The sequence below is a fragment of the Dipteris shenzhenensis genome, chromosome 32 (assembly GCF_047967505.1).
Source record: "Dipteris shenzhenensis isolate YYH24624 ecotype China chromosome 32, Dip_SZ_1.0, whole genome shotgun sequence".
NCBI classification, from domain to species: Eukaryota; Viridiplantae; Streptophyta; class Polypodiopsida; order Gleicheniales; family Dipteridaceae; genus Dipteris; species Dipteris shenzhenensis.
In genome coordinates this window covers 13,307,192-13,324,396 of record NC_141627.1, presented here as the reverse complement: position 1 = coordinate 13,324,396, position 17,205 = coordinate 13,307,192, and the positions used below count along the sequence as shown (strand labels likewise).

General features: G+C 45.1%; 1 protein-coding gene across 2 annotated transcripts in view; it reads left to right on the top strand.

Annotated features, from left to right (window-relative positions):
• The window catches only part of LOC147880324 (3-oxoacyl-[acyl-carrier-protein] reductase, chloroplastic-like), a 37,735-nt gene extending 21,685 nt beyond the window's left edge, over positions 1-16,050 (top strand). For both annotated transcript variants that reach the window (XM_087370702.1, XM_087370703.1), the window contains exons 9-11: positions 14,147-14,240; positions 15,216-15,298; positions 15,478-16,050. In XM_087370702.1, coding sequence (XP_087226828.1) covers positions 14,147-14,240; positions 15,216-15,298; positions 15,478-15,510 — 210 coding nt within the window. In that variant the 3' untranslated portion in view covers positions 15,511-16,050. The remainder of the gene's footprint in view (positions 1-14,146; positions 14,241-15,215; positions 15,299-15,477) is intronic.
• Positions 16,051-17,205: the final 1,155 nt, after the last annotated feature.

Genomic DNA, 17,205 nt, shown 5'->3' with positions numbered 1-17,205 from the left:
AAGAACACACAACATTGGAGAAAGCTGAAATGAACTGCACCGGCTATGAAATACAAAGGAAATGTGGGTTTTGTTGAAAATCGTAAACTCTAGACTTAAATTAAGTCCTAGAGCAATGTGTCATACGCTGGAAAAGTTGGTGATGAACTATGGAATTCGTTCATTAAATTACCCTTAGGGTGATTTGGGGTTCAAATAATCAAAAGTAAAAAAGAGTGGTAGTTAGACCTTAGGTCTTAGATTAGGCCACTCATGATGTTATGCCATGGACAATGGTTAGAGATTTTTAAGGGGCCATATGTGTGGCATACCCCCACTTACATCCCTCATGGAAGAAGGGAACGACTGAGCCAATAGGTTGCGGGGGCGAGTAGAATGGGTCATGTATGGGAAAGTGTGGAGGGTAGCCTCATGGAGTTAGTGGGTGATCAAAGCAAAACTCGTCTTCCAGGTGTGGAATGTCCTTGAGATATGTGAGTAGGGTAGAAAGATATGAGGTGTACTCGGGGGATAAGCTATAGTCAAAGTGTGCAGATGGTGTTGTGTGGTGAGGGATGGATATACTAAAGAAAAAATAAGTGTGATTAGCTTTCAGTGGTGGCAGGGGACAGAGAAGTCACTGATGTGTGGGGTGAAGGCAGGGGATCCCATGAGGTAGTCAACTACGCTGAACCCCCGTTGTGGAAAACAAGTGAATTCACCTTAGGAGGGCCATTGGTCCAAACCATAAGGTCATGTATCTTGCCCATGTCCAAGAAAGAGTATCCATATAAATTGACTGGGGCACGCTTGCTGTAGATACTCGAGATATCCCTACGTCATCTAGATCAACACTAGGCAATAGATTAGAATCATTTCGGAAATTAAGAAGTGGTACTTGTTGCGTAGCTATCCTTGTGTTGAATTCCCCACAAGAAGGACTTCCCCACGGCTCTTGAAATCCATGATGTTCGGATGTAGGGGTGCATATGTTGAACAGGTGCTGGTGCTCAGATACTTAAAGGGTACTAGCACATATGGAATCACGTATAATACATACGGACAGCACAGATGTGTTGCTGGGAGGATTCTATGATTCTGATTGGGTAGGACACCAGACGCTCGACATCATGGTATTGTTTCATGCTTGCATCAGGTGCCATTTCATGGCTTAGCAAGAAACAGCCATCGGTTTTCCTTTCTTCAACGTAGGTGGAGTACAAGAATGATCTTGTTGTGGCTTGCAAGACATTGTGGCTCGGAGGTAGAATTTGGAGATTATGGATGTTCTTTAGGATGGTACAATGGTGATTTTGTGCGACAACCAGAGTTGCATAGCTATTGCCAAGCACGTTGTGTTTTATGCATGAATGGAAACACATTGAGACATCATTTATGAGATCATGGAATTGATGTACTGTACGACTTCTGACAACATCACAGATGTGTTCACAAAGTCACTTCCCAGAGACTAGCTGGAGCACCTCATTTGACACGAGTGTAGGCCCTCAGCGAGTCATTAAGAGGGGGTGTAGGTCATTGACCTATCTGTGGGCCCCATTATGAGGAGAAGGCAGGTTCAGTAGACCTGGGTAGGGCAGCGGGTTACCTGAGGGAGGTGTCTACTGTATAGCTTCCTGCAGTTGGCAGGGTTCATCCGCTGGAATAGTGCGCAGAGGATGCTGGAACAGCGCGCAGAGGAGCAGGGACTGCAGCAGACTTTGCAGGAGGGCCAGCGCTATTTATAGGCCCTGGCAAACATCTTTAAGAGGTCGGTTGGGGACAGTCTACAGACTGCAGACTGGTCAGCTGACTGGGTCTGTAGGCTTGCTGATCAGATCGGATGATTCCTACAGACCAGGTCGGCCTAGTCTCTGAGTTACAGACATGGCTGGTTGCCTATAAAAGGGCCTTGAGATGCCCCGTTTACGGAACCTTTTCAATTGAAGGCATGCAGGAGTTAAAAAACCGGCCATCTTTCTTGTCCATAGCCCAGCAGTTCACTGGATGATTGTGGCTTCTTCCTAGAGCATTTGTCCACTCTCGTGGTTGCTGTAATCTGAATAATTTTGGAAGTCTCTATCTCTCTGTTCATTTTTTTTTCCATGAAAGAGACTTCTATTTAGTATGAAGAAAACCCCTCGTGAGCAAGCTCGATGCGGCAATACATCATGCTGGACATGAGAAAAAACACTCTAGAAGAGTAACCAAAAACTCAAAAGGGGCTGGAGAGAAACCAAGGTTGAGGCTGAAAATGCCACCTCAACCTTGATGAGAAAAAAGGGGAGCCCCTCCATTCCATAAGGAATATAACCCTCCTGGAAGAGGCTGCCCTGGAGGACCCTTGCATGCTCGCCCAACTGGTCATCAGAGTGTGAATGGTATCAGCCCAAATACTGGCCAAGGTATGAGAAGGTGGACCTGTGATCCATTAATGGCCTCTGTGCATCTGGCCCTCCAGATCTGCCAAGCAGTAATTTTAGCCAGTATCTCCCAAGCAGAATCCACATCAGCATGCACTGGTCTATATCGGGAGATAGGCATATCCTCCAGAGAGCAAGGCTTAACTAGGTGTCGTCGAATAGAAATGGCCCAGAAAATCAGAGGACCTGATAAAGAGAGCCAAGCCACTGATCCACATGTCATGAAGAAATGAGAGGGGGAAATCGCATGTCTGCAGTCCGATAAGCAATGATGAATCGACTCCTCTGCAGACCGGCACCTTGGACAAGTGGAACTTGCCCCTCCCCTTGTTCACTGCAATCCCTCCATGTATAGAAAGCAAAAAAAATAACGTAATCTTTCTATTTCTTTGGGATTTCCAGAGCGTTCTTCAAAAGACTCTGTGCAAGTCAGCTGAAACCTGATAGCCCTCCCAATGATGGGATTTGGAAGGTCTGCAACCTCTACAACTAATCTGGAACCTTCTGGCATTAGTGACCGTGTAACCAAAGAAAGGAAGACTCCTCTCTTGGTTGCCTGTAATAATGCATTCCCACGCTGACCTGAATGTGTATAGGTCCACTGGCCTCTGCTGCAGCCGCAGTCTACAGACTACTGACCTCTTGGCAGTCCTCTGGCCTATTTAAGGCCCCATTCTGGGTGCGTAATGCTGCTCTCTCCAGGGCCTGCACCAGCCCCCAGATTAGCTGTAAATCAGGGCCATACCAGCTGCTCTAGCCTATGTGGCTGCTCTTTAGCAAATCTAAGAACGATGTTCTGATGCTGCCCATGTGGCAGCCTGCTTGCTGCCCACATTGGAGCCTATCTTAAACCCTCCTTCGTAATTGTGTCATCCTTGTCTGCCTCATATGGGGGCCCACATGTAGGGAGTTGACCTCCACTTTCCAACAGCCCTTTAATGAGCCATTGGGGTCTGATACCCACTCTGGCAAAGAGAAGCTCCTTCAGCGTCCATGCAGAAGCTTGTAGGAACAAGTTCAAGATGTCATCATCAGGTCCACGGACACACAACTCTAGTACCTTCCTGCTCCACATCATATATAAACGGCCGGATCTAGTGTGGAACAAAGGTGCCAACCCTTGAGGGACCGCCCATCTGAGTCATGAGCATGCTGAAATCTTCAAGATACCCATGGACCAACAGTCCATCCAGTCGTCCCCCTTTGAATCTGGGAATAGGCCGGATACTATAAGGTACCAAGTATGCTGGGCCTATTTCAACCTGATCATCCTCCAACCACCGGATCTAGTGTGGAACAATGGCACCAACCCTTGGGGGACTGCCCATCTGAGTCATGAGCATGCTAAAATCTTCAAGATGCCCAGGTACCAACAGTCCATCCAGTCGTCCCCCTTTGAATCTGGGAATAGGCCGGATACTACAAGGTACCAAGTATGCTGGGTCTATTTTAACCTGATCATCGTCCAACCACCGGATCTAGTGTGGAACAATGGTACCAACCCTTGGGGGACTGCCCATATGAGTCATGAGCATGCTGAAGTCTTGAAGATGCCCAGGCACCAACAGTCCATCCAGTCGTACCCCTTTGAATCTGGGAATAGGCTGGATACTATAAGGTACCAAGTATACTGGGTCTATGTCAAACCTGATCATCCTCCAACCACATCTGCAACCTCGATCTTTAGAACATATGAAGTAAGAATCTTACGACTGCACCACATAGCTCTGCACCAATTGGTCCCTTTTTGGAAGCTCTGGAACTACTCCCATCTGCCTCCAGATCCAAGCTCTTACCAAGCTCCACTCAGATATAAATCCTGAGTGTGTCAAGGTAACATATAATTCTCTTGTTCCTTGTTGAGTAAGTGCAAACGATCCCTTTTGGAGAATGCTTCTTCTCATCTGCATTGTTAGTATCTCGAGCTTCACAAAGTCGGAAACACTGACAGCTTCAAAAGATGTGAAAAACGTATGAATGCCTTTGCCTTGAGCCCTCTGTATGTCTTGTAGGGCTTTCACCCTCCAGCTGGACAAACATTGTAACTACAGCATGCATTGGAAATCCACATTAATGCAAAGAGAGAAAACATACCTTCTTGCCATTTGAGCAAGTGAGGTACCCCCTTGTAATACCCGTTAGAACAACATTCTTTTGAATCTGTGGCATTCACGAGTTTGTTCCACTGCTCCACATTCCATTAGACTCTGGTCTTAGCATGATCTTAGCAACATGTACTATCCATCATCTTCATATAGGGCTATGGAGCTCTGCATTCCGATAGACTCTGGTCTTAGCATGATCTAAGCAACAAGACCTATCCATCATCTTCATAGAGGGCTATGGATCCTCTGACCATTGTTCTATGTCAGACATGCATACAGTCATACCTCAATCAATGATACCGACGTTGGCGCTTCTTTCTTTGATCCACCTTCTTCTTGCAATCTCACATAAGATCTCTAGTCTGATCACAATAGTAGCATTTCGTCTTGTTCTAACTCTCATTGTTTGATCACAATAGTAGCATTTCCTCTCTGTCTTACTCTCATTGTCTAATCATAATAGTAGCATTTCCTCTTTTTCTTATGCTCCTTGTTGCCACTTCGCCTCCGCTCTCCTTGACCAGCCCACTCCCCCTCCACTCCTTGTAGCCCGCCCCCCCTTTGCTCTCCCTGCCTAGCTGCTCCCCCTCCGCTTCTGCAGCCAGCTCCCCCTCCACTCTGCCTGCCCGGCCCGCTCCCCCTCCCTGCTCAAGCTGCTCTGCCCATTGCATCCTGCTGCCTCTTCTCCCCTGCCCATTGCATCCCGCTGCCCTTGCTCTTTAGCCGCTTGTCACACCCAGCTCCCCCTCCACTCCTCTGCCCATCACACCCCCTTTGGCCCTGCTTGCACCTTGCTCCCTACCCCCTATCAAATCCTGCCCCCTTCCACTCCCTGCACCCCTACCTGTCCCACTCCCTCTACTCCCTGTTCCCTACCACCCGCCACACCCGGCTCCACCCCCCGTCACAATTCACTGCCAAAAGAACTTGGCTCCACCATTTGGTCTTTAAAGCATGGTAGTATTCTTCGACACTTGTTGAGATTTTCTCACCTCCGAACTTGATTCTAGGATGTCCGTCACTCGAGAATCCTGTAGAGTCTTCAAGTACTAGCGTTGAAGCTTCTTCTCCTTTGCTAATGTCTTCTACAACGGGTCTGATGCCTCTGGCTCGGACTTTGACTCCTTTAACTCAAACTCCTTCTCTTTCCCTTTTTGCTTAATAGCCAACCTTTGTGTGGATGGGGGTACTAATGGAGCTTCATCTGCTGCAACCTCCAGTTTCTGTTTCCTCAAAGACAACGTTCCGGCTTATCAGGATTTGCTCTTTTCTGGGTCAAAGAGCCCTACTGCTTTTGAGTCAACAAATACACACTTCTTGCTCTTGGAATCTAACTTCTGGCTCTTTTCTGGGTCAAAGAGCCCTACTGCTTTTGAGTCAACAAATACACACTTCTTCCTCTCATCTTTATGCACATGAACAAATGCCTTAGAGCTGAAAAGCTTTCAAACGGAAAATGATAGGCTTCTTACCTAGCAGGCTTTGTGTGGGGTCATACCCTTTACCATCTTGGTCTTCGTTCTATTCAGGATTTGTGTGGTTGCATGAATTGCCTCACTCTAGTAGGCATTGGGAAGATTCTTTGCCCTCAACATAGTTAGCCTCATCTCCACTATCACACAATTCTTTCTCTCTCTCTCTCTCTCTCTCTCCATAACCCATTTTACTAGGATGTGTAGGCTGTGGTGAGTTGCCTCTTGGTTCCATTCTTCTTACAGTCCAACATGAACCCCCCCCCCCCCCTCTTTTCAGGTCGCTGTGGAACAACTTTACTTCTTTCCCTAACTCGTTTTCCACCCTTGAATTTGTCAAAGGCTTAAGATTTGTTACCAAGCAGTAAACCCAAGTCATATGATTGTAAACCATTGTTTTTAAAAGGAGAATCTTAGAAAATTAGGCATGCATTTGGGTTTAGGACAAAATGTTGTGTGACTATGCTATTCAATTTTTTCTTGAAACTTCTATATTGACAACCAAACTTTGTCAACCTGTATCTTTTGATTGACAGATCCAAATCGAGTCATATAGCATATCAAATCAAATGGCAAGCCATGATTTTGATATATTTTTTGGTACTATTTAGTAAAGATACATGCATCAAAATAAGCATTTTCTGAAGTTATGGCTAATTTTCTCCACCAAGTTTGGAGAACGGTTGCCCATTTAGGTTATCATTTCTCAAGGGTGAGGATGGTAGGATAGGGTACTTAGGCGCTCCTTTTGCAAGGGGCGTCTCCGGGGAAAAAAATAATTGTTGTAAACATCAATGAAGGTTAGGACATAATGTGATCCTGTGAATGACTGAGTAGACATCAGTTTGTAAATGTCAAAATGAACCAACTCTATTGGCCACATTCTCCTTGTGTGAGCTGGGGGTCGTGGCTGCTCATGCCAGGAGATAGATGAATAGAGGGGGAGCTTCAGGACTTGGCGGGGATCTCTACGAAGAGGATGGTGCGGAGGCAGGGCTACCGGTGACCTTGGAGTTGGAGAAGGGATTGTGGGCTCACAGCGCAAGAGGAGGTGAGCTCCGAGGCAATGAGGAGATAGGAGGGATCTCGTAGTAGAGGGGAGGAGAACCGGGAAGGCCAGAGGTCCGTGAGTGCTCCATGAGGAAGGAAGAAGCCGCAGTATTGGGTTTGATAGCATGAAGGAGAGATGGGCTACGTAGGAGGACGACTGTCCATACTAGAGCTTGAGGGACGATGGCTCTCTGCAGAGAGTTCGTAATTTTGGTTGGCATGGCTACTATGCAGCTGAGACAAACGGGGAGTTTAGATCCTGCTGGAAGGTCGAGGGATGCTTGTGAGAGAGCTGATCAACATGGCTGTGGTCGCGACTATACGGGCTGAAGAGGTTGCTTGTTGCGTGTGTGAAGAGCCTCTTGGTTAGCTGGGGGCGACACTATCCATGAGATGAATACTCCAGGAACTGGAGAGAAACCGGGAGTCTGTGAGCTTTGCATGCTCTGTGAAAGGAGGCCAGCTGTAGTGTTTTGATCACGTGAAGTTGATGATGGACGGGGGTGGCCATCTCTACTATGCAGGCTTGGAGGACTGTGAGTTTCTTGCAGGAGAGGCATCATCATTTTGCAGGCTGAATGGGTTTTGGAAGGAGGTACATGAGCTCTATGAGGTGTTTGAGCTGTGAAGCTATAAGGTATAAGGTAGTCCTCGTAAAGGAAGAAGATAACGTAGGTGGAGCAGCATGCTTATGGCTGGCTAGTCGTTGAATGCACACAAATACTCTAATGCTAAGAGCAGAAAGGCTTTGGCCAGGCAGGTACTCGGTGTTACTGAGGAGACCTTGGCTTTGAGAATCTCCAAGAGATGGCGGGCTGCATCATTTCTAGTGTTTGTTGATGAACTGGGGAAAGATATAATAAAATTTCTGACTGTGGCCATCTTGTGGATTGATGTCTTAAAAAGTTATGAAGTAAGACATCATGTGGGTTGTGAGATTGGATGCATTATGAATCTGAATGCTTTCTGAGTTGTTGAGGGAAGTCCAATATTGAAGACCACTTGTTCTGAGCTGTATAGTCTTTGGGTTCTTTCTAAGGTTGCTAGGCTTCCGAGGAAATGTGGCCAGTGTATGATATTGAATGTAAAGAGACAAAGATGTTGAATGAATGCCTTTTACCTTCTGATGGTGTTGTTCACTTGAGTTAAATGTGGATGAGGGTGGCTATGAAGGCGGATTAGGCTCTACTGCTTTTGTCCATTCACGTTTTGGTGCCTCCACAGAGGACTGTGCACTTCAGTTTACAAGTGTGAAGCTGTGCAGTCAGTTGTAGTGTTGAAGAGCTGAGAGAGATGGCACAGGACTTTCTAGAGTTTTGGGGGATGCCATATGAGAATGCAGTGAGGTTCGTGGAAACGATGGAATTTACAGCACTTAGGAAAGATAGGGCAACCCTTGAGATTTTGTTTCAGATTATGAATTATTGCTTGCAGGGAGATGCAAAAGCATGGCTGCAGACTCAAGTTGCTACCTTCAGGACTACTCATCCTCAGCAGCAGAATCCGGAGTATACAGAGGTGAGAGCAGCTTTCCTCTCACGGTTTGCACAATCCAGGAGCCCTAATGAAGTTTGGAAAGAGCTGTGCAAAGTGAGACAGGAGGAGGAGGAGGAGGTTGACCAGTACTACCTGATTCAGTTTGGGAGATTATGGAGTCTCTGGTGTGAAGCTCTTGTGCCGGAGGTACCTCCTCAGACGATTAAGAGAGACCGCTTTATTTCAGGCCTGAAGCCTTCACTCCGTTTGAAGGTAGAGCTAAGGAATATTGATAGTTTTGAGGATGCAGTCAGAGTGGCCAGGGAGAAGGAGTGGAAAGTCAAGAGACTGAGGCAGCTTGGCATGCAAGAGGAGCCTAAGAATTTGATTAGAAGCCCAGAAATGATCAAGGCATATGCAGAGAGAGAGCCGGTGTCTATTCCTGTGCAGGATGATTCCTTGAAAAAGGATTTGCATGAAGCTATGGAGCTGATGAAAACACTCAGCCTAAATTGGATGGAGACTGCAGGAAGAGGCAGAGGTCAGAATAACATGAGAGAAGCTATGACTGGAGGAGAAGGAAGTTCAGCTGATGCAAGGAGAGGAAGAGGTTATATCAACAATGTCCAATGCTGGAATTGTGGGGAGTGGGGACATATCAGCCCTCAGTGTGACAAGCCAGAAAGGGTAGGGGGAGATGTCTATCTTGAGCAGCAAAGAACAATGGTAGATCAAGTGACTACAGTATGGAGGTGAAAGATCTGAATTAGCACTCTACCAGTGGTGTGAAATGGGAGGATAAGGGGAAAGGAAAGGCAATTAGCCTGATCAGAATGGAGACCATACCAGAGATTATGTATGTACCCATGCAGTGCAATATGAGTTGTAGGCTGGAATTGGAAGAGGAGCCTGAGGAGATAGTCACAGACGAAGACACAGAGAGTGAGACAGAGGAAGAGAGCATCTCATCAGAGGAAGAGAGTCAGTTGTCTTCACTGTTGAAGGAATCGGATGCATATAGTGTTGATGATGTAGGGGAGTTGGAAATCATTACACTTACTATGAAAGGAGGCTTGTCAGTTGCTATGGAGGAGGGTGTTGCTCAACCAGATTTGTGTGAGGTGGCAGAGGAGAGCCCGAGTGAAGGGGTTGCTGCCACAGGTGGCAGAAAGGTTGAGAGCCCATTAAAGGCAGCTAAGGATGAGTCTGTGTGTGTAGTGGTAGATGATGATCATGTTCCAGTTCCATGTGATGATGTGCATATGATGGCTGCTCACGTTGCAGCAAATATGCAGCCACTTGAAGACAAGGCTTGGAAGGAGTATATGGCTGAATGCAATCAGTTTGTGGTTGGCACTGTGATTGTGCATACCAAAGGGGCTGAGATTTCAGATTCAACAAGTGAGGAAGAGAGGTGTGAAACTAGCAGTGAAGATGAGAGCTCACTCATGTTTGACAGTGATGAAGCTGATGTGGCTATTATTGATAAAGTAAAAGACCTGCAGTTAAAACTCTTAGTTTGGGTGGAACCAGCTAGTGTTGATTGTGTGCATGCGCACTTTGATGTGTATGATGAGGTTAAGATTCAGTGTTTATAGGATGATGGTGATTCAGATGATGAGCTAGTTTGCATTCTTGATGATGCACTAGATGATATGTTAGCATTGATCTCTTCAGAAAAGAATGTAAACACCAGTATTCATGTTGAGCTGGATGGTAGTGATAGTGTGGTTGATGATCAACTAGATGCCTTACTTGATGATACCCTCATGGATTTTGCATGTATGGTTGATAATGACAAGAAAATATGTACTTCTCATGACTGTTGAGAGAATGAGGATACTAGTGAGGACCTGATGCATAGCAAAGAGTGTGCTAATATGTTTGAGCATTCTTCAGGTGGGAAGGATGTTTGTTTGCTCTTGGGTGATCGTGATAATTCATGTGATGAGTTAGGTTTTGCAGCTTACAAGGTTGAGGCAATAGGGTATGTTGAGAAGTCCCTAATCACAGATTATGGGCTCGTTGTGCCCGTGAGATCTATGTGTGAGGTAGTAACCTCAAAAGATGTGACTCATGATACAAGTGTGATGGCTAATAGCCAGTGGAGTTGTGTGATGTCTTGGCAGGATAAGCTATGGGATCCTGGAGGCTTAGTGAGGATGTGGGTATATGGAAGGAGCTGGTGGCTACATCAATTTGGTGTGTTGTTGATTCCTTTTGATCCAGGGGGAGGGTGGAATATGCATATCTGGCAGTGGAGGGTTCAAAGTTTTCCTTTTGATCCGGGAAAAGAAAAGCAGAGGCATGGAGTACAAGCTTGCTTTGTTTTTGATCTAGGTGGTTTGCTGATTTTTTTCCTTTAGCTACTGGACATGAATGTCACAGCAGAAGACAGGGGTTGCTAGAGATGTGTGGATAAAAATGAAAAAATGTTTTTCACTTGTTGCATGCTGATGGGCAGGTGCATAGCTTTGTACATAGCTAGTGGGTGGTGGAAATGAGCTATGGACACTCTCATAAAAGACTCTACACTGATGTATAGATGCTAGATACTTCTACAGGGACTTCTGGGAGATGATGAAAAGCAGTGTGGGTGCAACAGGCACTCCTGAGCACATAATATCCAGTGTGTTAGGATTGGATTCCTCATGTCTGAGAGTCTATGGGAAAGTAAGCATTAAATGCTGGTGTTAAAGGTTGGGATTTTGGGCATTAATGGCCTTGGTATAGTTTGAAGGAAGGGTGGAAGAGTGGTAAAAATAAGGTAATGACGTGGCTATGATAAAAAAGGAAGCATGCAACGTGGCTACGTGATTGGAATCTTGGAGGTTCTGGATTGTGAGAGCTGGATGTACGTGGGATGGCGGCTTGCAGAAAAGGGGGGGACTTCACGTAGAGCTTGGGGGCTGGCAGGAGGATTCGAGAAGGAGTTAGTGGGCACACAGGAGGTCGCTGCTGTGTGGGCTAGGAGGAGCTCAGAAGTGCGAGGGGCAGGATTGCGCAGAGAGACAAGAGACCGGGGACTGGAGGTGACGGGGGGAGAGAGTGGCTGGAGTGGCGACGCGATTACAGACTGCAGGGTCTGGAGGGAGGTCGAGAATATACGGGAGGGAGGATAGGAGACGATGGGGGTCACTTGTTCTGTGAGCTAGGGGTCGTGACTGCTCAGGCCAGGAGACAGATGAATAGAGGGGGAGCTTCGGGACTTGGCGGGGATCTCTACGAAGAGGATGGCGTGGAGGCAGGGCTACCGGTGACCTTGGAGCTGGAGAAGGGATCGTGGGCTCACAGCGCAAGAGGAGGTGAGCTCCGAGGCAACGAGGAGATAGGAGGAGGGATCTCATAGTAGAGGGGAGGAGAACCAGGAAGGCCAGAGGTCGGTGAGTGCTCCATGAGGAAGGAAGAAGCCGCAGTACTGGGTTTGATAGCATGAAGGAGAGATGGGCTACGTAGGAGGACGACTGTCCATACTAGAGCTTGAGGGATGATGGCTCTCTGCAGAGAGTTCTTGAATTTGGTTGGCGTGGCTACTGTGCAGCTGAGACAAACGGGGAGTTTAGATCCTGCTGGAAGGTCGAGGGATGCTTGTGAGAGAGCTGATCAACATGGCTGTGGTCGCGACTATACGGGCTGAAGAAGTTGCTTGTTGCGTGTATGAAGAGCCTCTTGGTTAGCTGGGGGTGACACTATCCATGAGCTGAATACTCCATGAACTGGAGAGAAACCGGGAGTCTGTGAGCTTTGCGTGCTCTGTGAAAGGAGGCCAGCAGCAGTGTTCTGGTCACGTGAAGTTGACGATGGACGGGGGTGGCCATCTCTACTATGCAGGCTTGGAGGACTGTGGGTTCTGGGAGTTTCTTGCAGGAGAGGCGTCGTCATTTTGCAGGCTGAATGGGTTTTGGAAGGAGGTACATGAGCTCCATGAGGTGTTTGAGCTGTGAAGCTATAAGGTAGTCCTCGTGAAGGAAGAAGATAACGTAGGTGGAGCAGCATGCTTATGGCTGGCTAGTCGTTGAATGCACACAAATACTCTAATGCTATGAGCAGAAAGGCTTTGGCCAGGCAGGTACTCGGTGTTACTGAGGAGACCTTGGCTTTGAGAATCTCCGAGAGATGGCGGGCTGCATCATTTCTAGTGTTTCTTGATGAACTGGGGAAATATATAATAAAATTTTTGACTGTGGCCATCTTGTGGATTGATGTCTTGAAAAGTTATGAAGTAAGACATCATGTGGGTTGTGAGATTGGATGCATTATGAATCTGAATGCTTTCTGAGTTGTTGAGGGAAGTCCAATATTGAAGACCACTTGTTCTGAGCTGTATAGTCTTTGGGTTCTTTCTAAGGTTGCTAGGCTTCCGAGGAAATGTGGCCAGTGTATGATATTGAATGTAAAGAGACAAAGATGTTGAATGAATGCCTTTTACCTTCTGATGGTGTTGTTCACTTGAAAATGTGGATGAGGGTGGCTGTGAAGGCGGATTAGGCTCTACTGCTTTTGTCCATCCAACGTGTAGCAATTTTCCTTCAGGAGGCTGTATGACACATAGATCAGCTGCGCAGTATAGACCATGAGGCCCAGTTGGAGTCCAGCTAGAGGGTGATTACTGATTTTTTTCAGTCAGATAGCATGGATATTAGTGCCCCGACCCTTAAGTTTTTCTCATTGTTCTATTCTTTCAGCTTCATAGACCCTTCTGTCTTCTGAAGATTTAATAAACTTGATTTTCTTTCTCTCTTTCCCTTCTCCGCAACCCCCCTTTTCTTCCCCCTCTTCCCCCACCACCCCCCTTCGCCCACCACAAGTTTGAAATCTCTGTTCTTGAAGCTCTACTCTCTCTTTTTCTTTTCTACATCATATTAACCTTCTATCAATTCTTTGCTGGCATGTTGGTAATTTATCCCTCATCTCCTCCGGAATGGGTACCGGACGAGCATAATTTGTTCTGCTTAGGCTGTTTAGAAACGTTCTTCTATTAGTGCAAAACATTCAAGGCATCCAGTCTGCCTAGAATTCCTCAGGTCTTGGGATGTTCCGAATTAAAAAAAAACCTGGCCTTACCTGGGCATGCTTATATATCGCACAGACCAGTTGGGTCTTAAGATGTTCAGTTCAAGTTATAGTGTATGTCACTCTCAGATTTTCAGTTTCCATCCCTCTCCTAGCTTCCAAAAATGGTAGCGATGAAATCCCTCTGACACCTTCAAAGAATACAAGGCATTTGAGCTCAACTCTAAGCAAGGCATTAACCTCGTACAATGTTGATTTTTCTTTGTGTATCCTGAATGCGCAGGAGTTTTTGTGGGATTTTGGATTAGAGATTGTACATTCTCTTTATTGATAGATTGGTCTAATCATCCTCAAAATATAGATGGATATATCTTTTTCTCTCAATGTTGATAACTCTTTACTTTACAAACATATATTTTCATCAGAAAAAAAAGCAGCTGAGCTCATCACAATCGTATTGCATTAACAAATTTTCAACTTAGCACCTACGGATAAGTGGCCAGCAAAAATTTAACGTTTTGAGGTGAAACCAGTGGGTGAAATTTTATTGAGTGTTTGTAATATCTTAATTGCAAAATAAAAGTACCAAACAGTGATTCAAATTTCCAAAGGATGTTACATTTTACAGGCAAATGCAGTTGCGCCTGGTTTCATAGCATCCGATATGACAGCAAAGCTTGGTGCTGATATTGAGAAGAAAATTCTTGAGACCATACCCCTTGGTACGTTCAAATATCATGCATTCAAACACCCAATGATTTTTTATTCAGGCATCAAATGTGTTGATGTTAGGCTTGTGGAATGATTGTTTTACTTGGAATAGTTTTTCCTTCCCAGCGACATGCCCTAAGCTACGGATATCTCATCCATTTCCTTAAGTGTTTGTACTTCAAGAACACAGTGGAACCAAGGGTAGGCTGCAGGTGGTTTAACTATCTATCAGTACAACAGGTGTTTAGTTCCCAGAGAAATTCTTTCAGAGATGTTCCCTTTGAAATCCTTAAGCCCAAACATCTATAGACTGTTCCTGGACGTAAAAGGATAAAGTACATTCAATCCATCTTTTCTACTTGCATTCATGCCAGCATATGTTTGTGGTATGGTCTACACCTACTGTTGGGTGCTGATGACGTCAGTGGGGACGTCATAGTAGCTAGTCCCTGCTATGCGTGATGGAGTTTATGGTTTTCAACCTTATGAGAGACTATCATGAGATTGAAACTGCACACTGTGTTGTATTTTTAGAGGATGAGTCTGGGCATGTTCCTGGATTCATCTAGATATATTGCATTCATGCCAGCATTTAGAGAGGTCAATTGATCAAGATTTTTTGAACTTGATACGACATTATAAGGATTGCCCTTGATTGATAACTGTGTTATGTCTAAATTGCTTTGTCAATGTGCATCTTCTCCCTTGACTTGTATCATCTCCAAACATTTGCAAGGCTAGAAGCTCATGTTATTGCATTGAACCTGCTAACTTGGGTATACTTTGTTTGTGTGCATCTACATGTTTCTTACTTTATAAATAGTAGAAAACACAAGCCATGGGAACTAGCTTGGACATTCTCATGTAAGATGTAAGGTTGAAGAGTCTTTCAGTGGCATGTGGGATGGCTGTTTTATTAGCTGATGGCTGCAAGTAATGCATTGACCTTCAAAACAATTATGAGGCTTTTTCCCCCACCTCTGCAGGTAGATACGGTCAACCGGATGAGGTTGCTGGCCTCGTGAAGTTCTTAGCTCTTGATCCCGCAGCTGCATACATCACAGGCCAGGTGTTTTGCCTCTCTTGCCTGCTTGCGGTTTTCTGCATGAATAATACTTGCTCAGAGATATTACTATGTGCCTTTGTCTCTTCATATGCTGATTACGAATCAATGTTCAAGGCCAGCAAAAAGGCATACCTTTTCAGGCACGTACGCAGTATTTGAATACATGAGAATTATGTGTGCAGGTAATGACCATTGATGGTGGGATGGTAATGTAAAAATGGTGTTGCATCTAAGCGTGAGGTTACTTTCATAGTGACAATAAGAACTCAAGTGCAGGCTGGCCTCCCTTTGAAGCTTCTCGCTAGCAACATTTTTTTCCCAGGGGGAAACTTTGAATCAGATCTGCCAAGCAGGTTCTATCACATAGATGTGCTACTCGGTTCATTTTGTTGCACAGAACTTGGAGTCCCATTTTGCAGGGATTTTTGTAGTTCATAGGCTATGATGTCAAAGAAATGTTCTTGTACGCACATGCTGGAGAAGCAAAATGTGCAAGACATTAGAGTTTCATGCAATACTTGAAAAAGATGAGCTCAGATTGATTTCTTGGGCTGCAGTACACATGGTGTCCTTTTGGACGATTTTCTAGGTTTACATGTCTAGCAATAAAATCAAGGCTTGTCTTGACCTACCTTTTCCAAAATTGGACAGATACACTATCCAACACAGAGTTACAAGGGACTTGCCAACATGAGGCATCATTATCCATGTTTGTGGCTCATATAGCCCCTCCAATTCTAACATACTCTGCAATTTTCCATCTATGCTTGTGATCTTTCATTCTGTCTTTGTATTAGCATGGTGATTGTGTACACTTTGGCTTGGCTACATAGTATTTCATCTTATCAAGAGGTCCTTAGTGGTTTTAAGTCATCATAAATGCTCATTTACTATGTGGAAAATAGACATATCATAATCACAATGCCCTATCCATCCTTTCTTTGGGTATATTTGTAATTCCCTTAGGGAAGCTTTGAATGATGTTTAGAGGACAAGTGATTCCATGAGTTCGCAACATCACTCTAAAAAAACATCTTTCCATTGTTATGGACCAATTGTGCTTCCTCCTTTTTCTTAGTCAAGCCACACAAAAGATCCCCATATCATGTGTTCTATCACTGAGCACATAAGTTATAGTAGTCCCATAGGAATTAAGCTCTGAACCTCACCTATTTTTGTATGCCTTGAGACTGTTAAGCTTGGTTGCCTAGTCATACGTCGCTTGCTCCTTTTCTAACTTGGCTAAGGGGGATAAAATTAGTTTTTTTCTACGTATGTATATGATAGCCTCTCAACTCGGTCTTGGAAAATCTTGGGAAGTCTCCTGTCCATCCTTTAGCATATTAGTATTTAATTGAAAACTACCATTGTCTCCTGAAATGATCAAAAGGAAAATTTATTCCTTAATATCCAGCAGCGCAAGGTTATAGTCACTAAGGATTGTTGTATGTTCGATGTTGACTTTGGTTTCCTCTTATGGTTTGTACGTACTAAGGCCTTGCTTTTTGGGTTTCATTTCCTTCAAATTCCAAGTTTGAAATGTAATGTGATCACCAAGCCTGTTCTTGTAGATCTCAACCACATAACAGTAGTTGTCTTTTCCCCTAGCATTGTACTTAGAGCTTCCCAAGATGTCCTTTCTTTGTGGTGGCTAGACCATAAATATTAACTTTCAAAGTGCTCATGTGACTAAGCTTTGAAATGATTTTCACATCCCTGGTAGTGTCTCTTGAAACTTCCTATCTAGCCAACTTTCACAAACAAACGATGCCCCCCCCTGCCCCCTTTCCCCTTTTTTAAGGGAAGCTTTGAAATCAGCTTTAGAGGATATCTAAAAACACATCACACATCTTTTAGATATTATGGATTAATTGTGATTCCTCCTTTTTCTCAGTCAAGCCACACAAGGA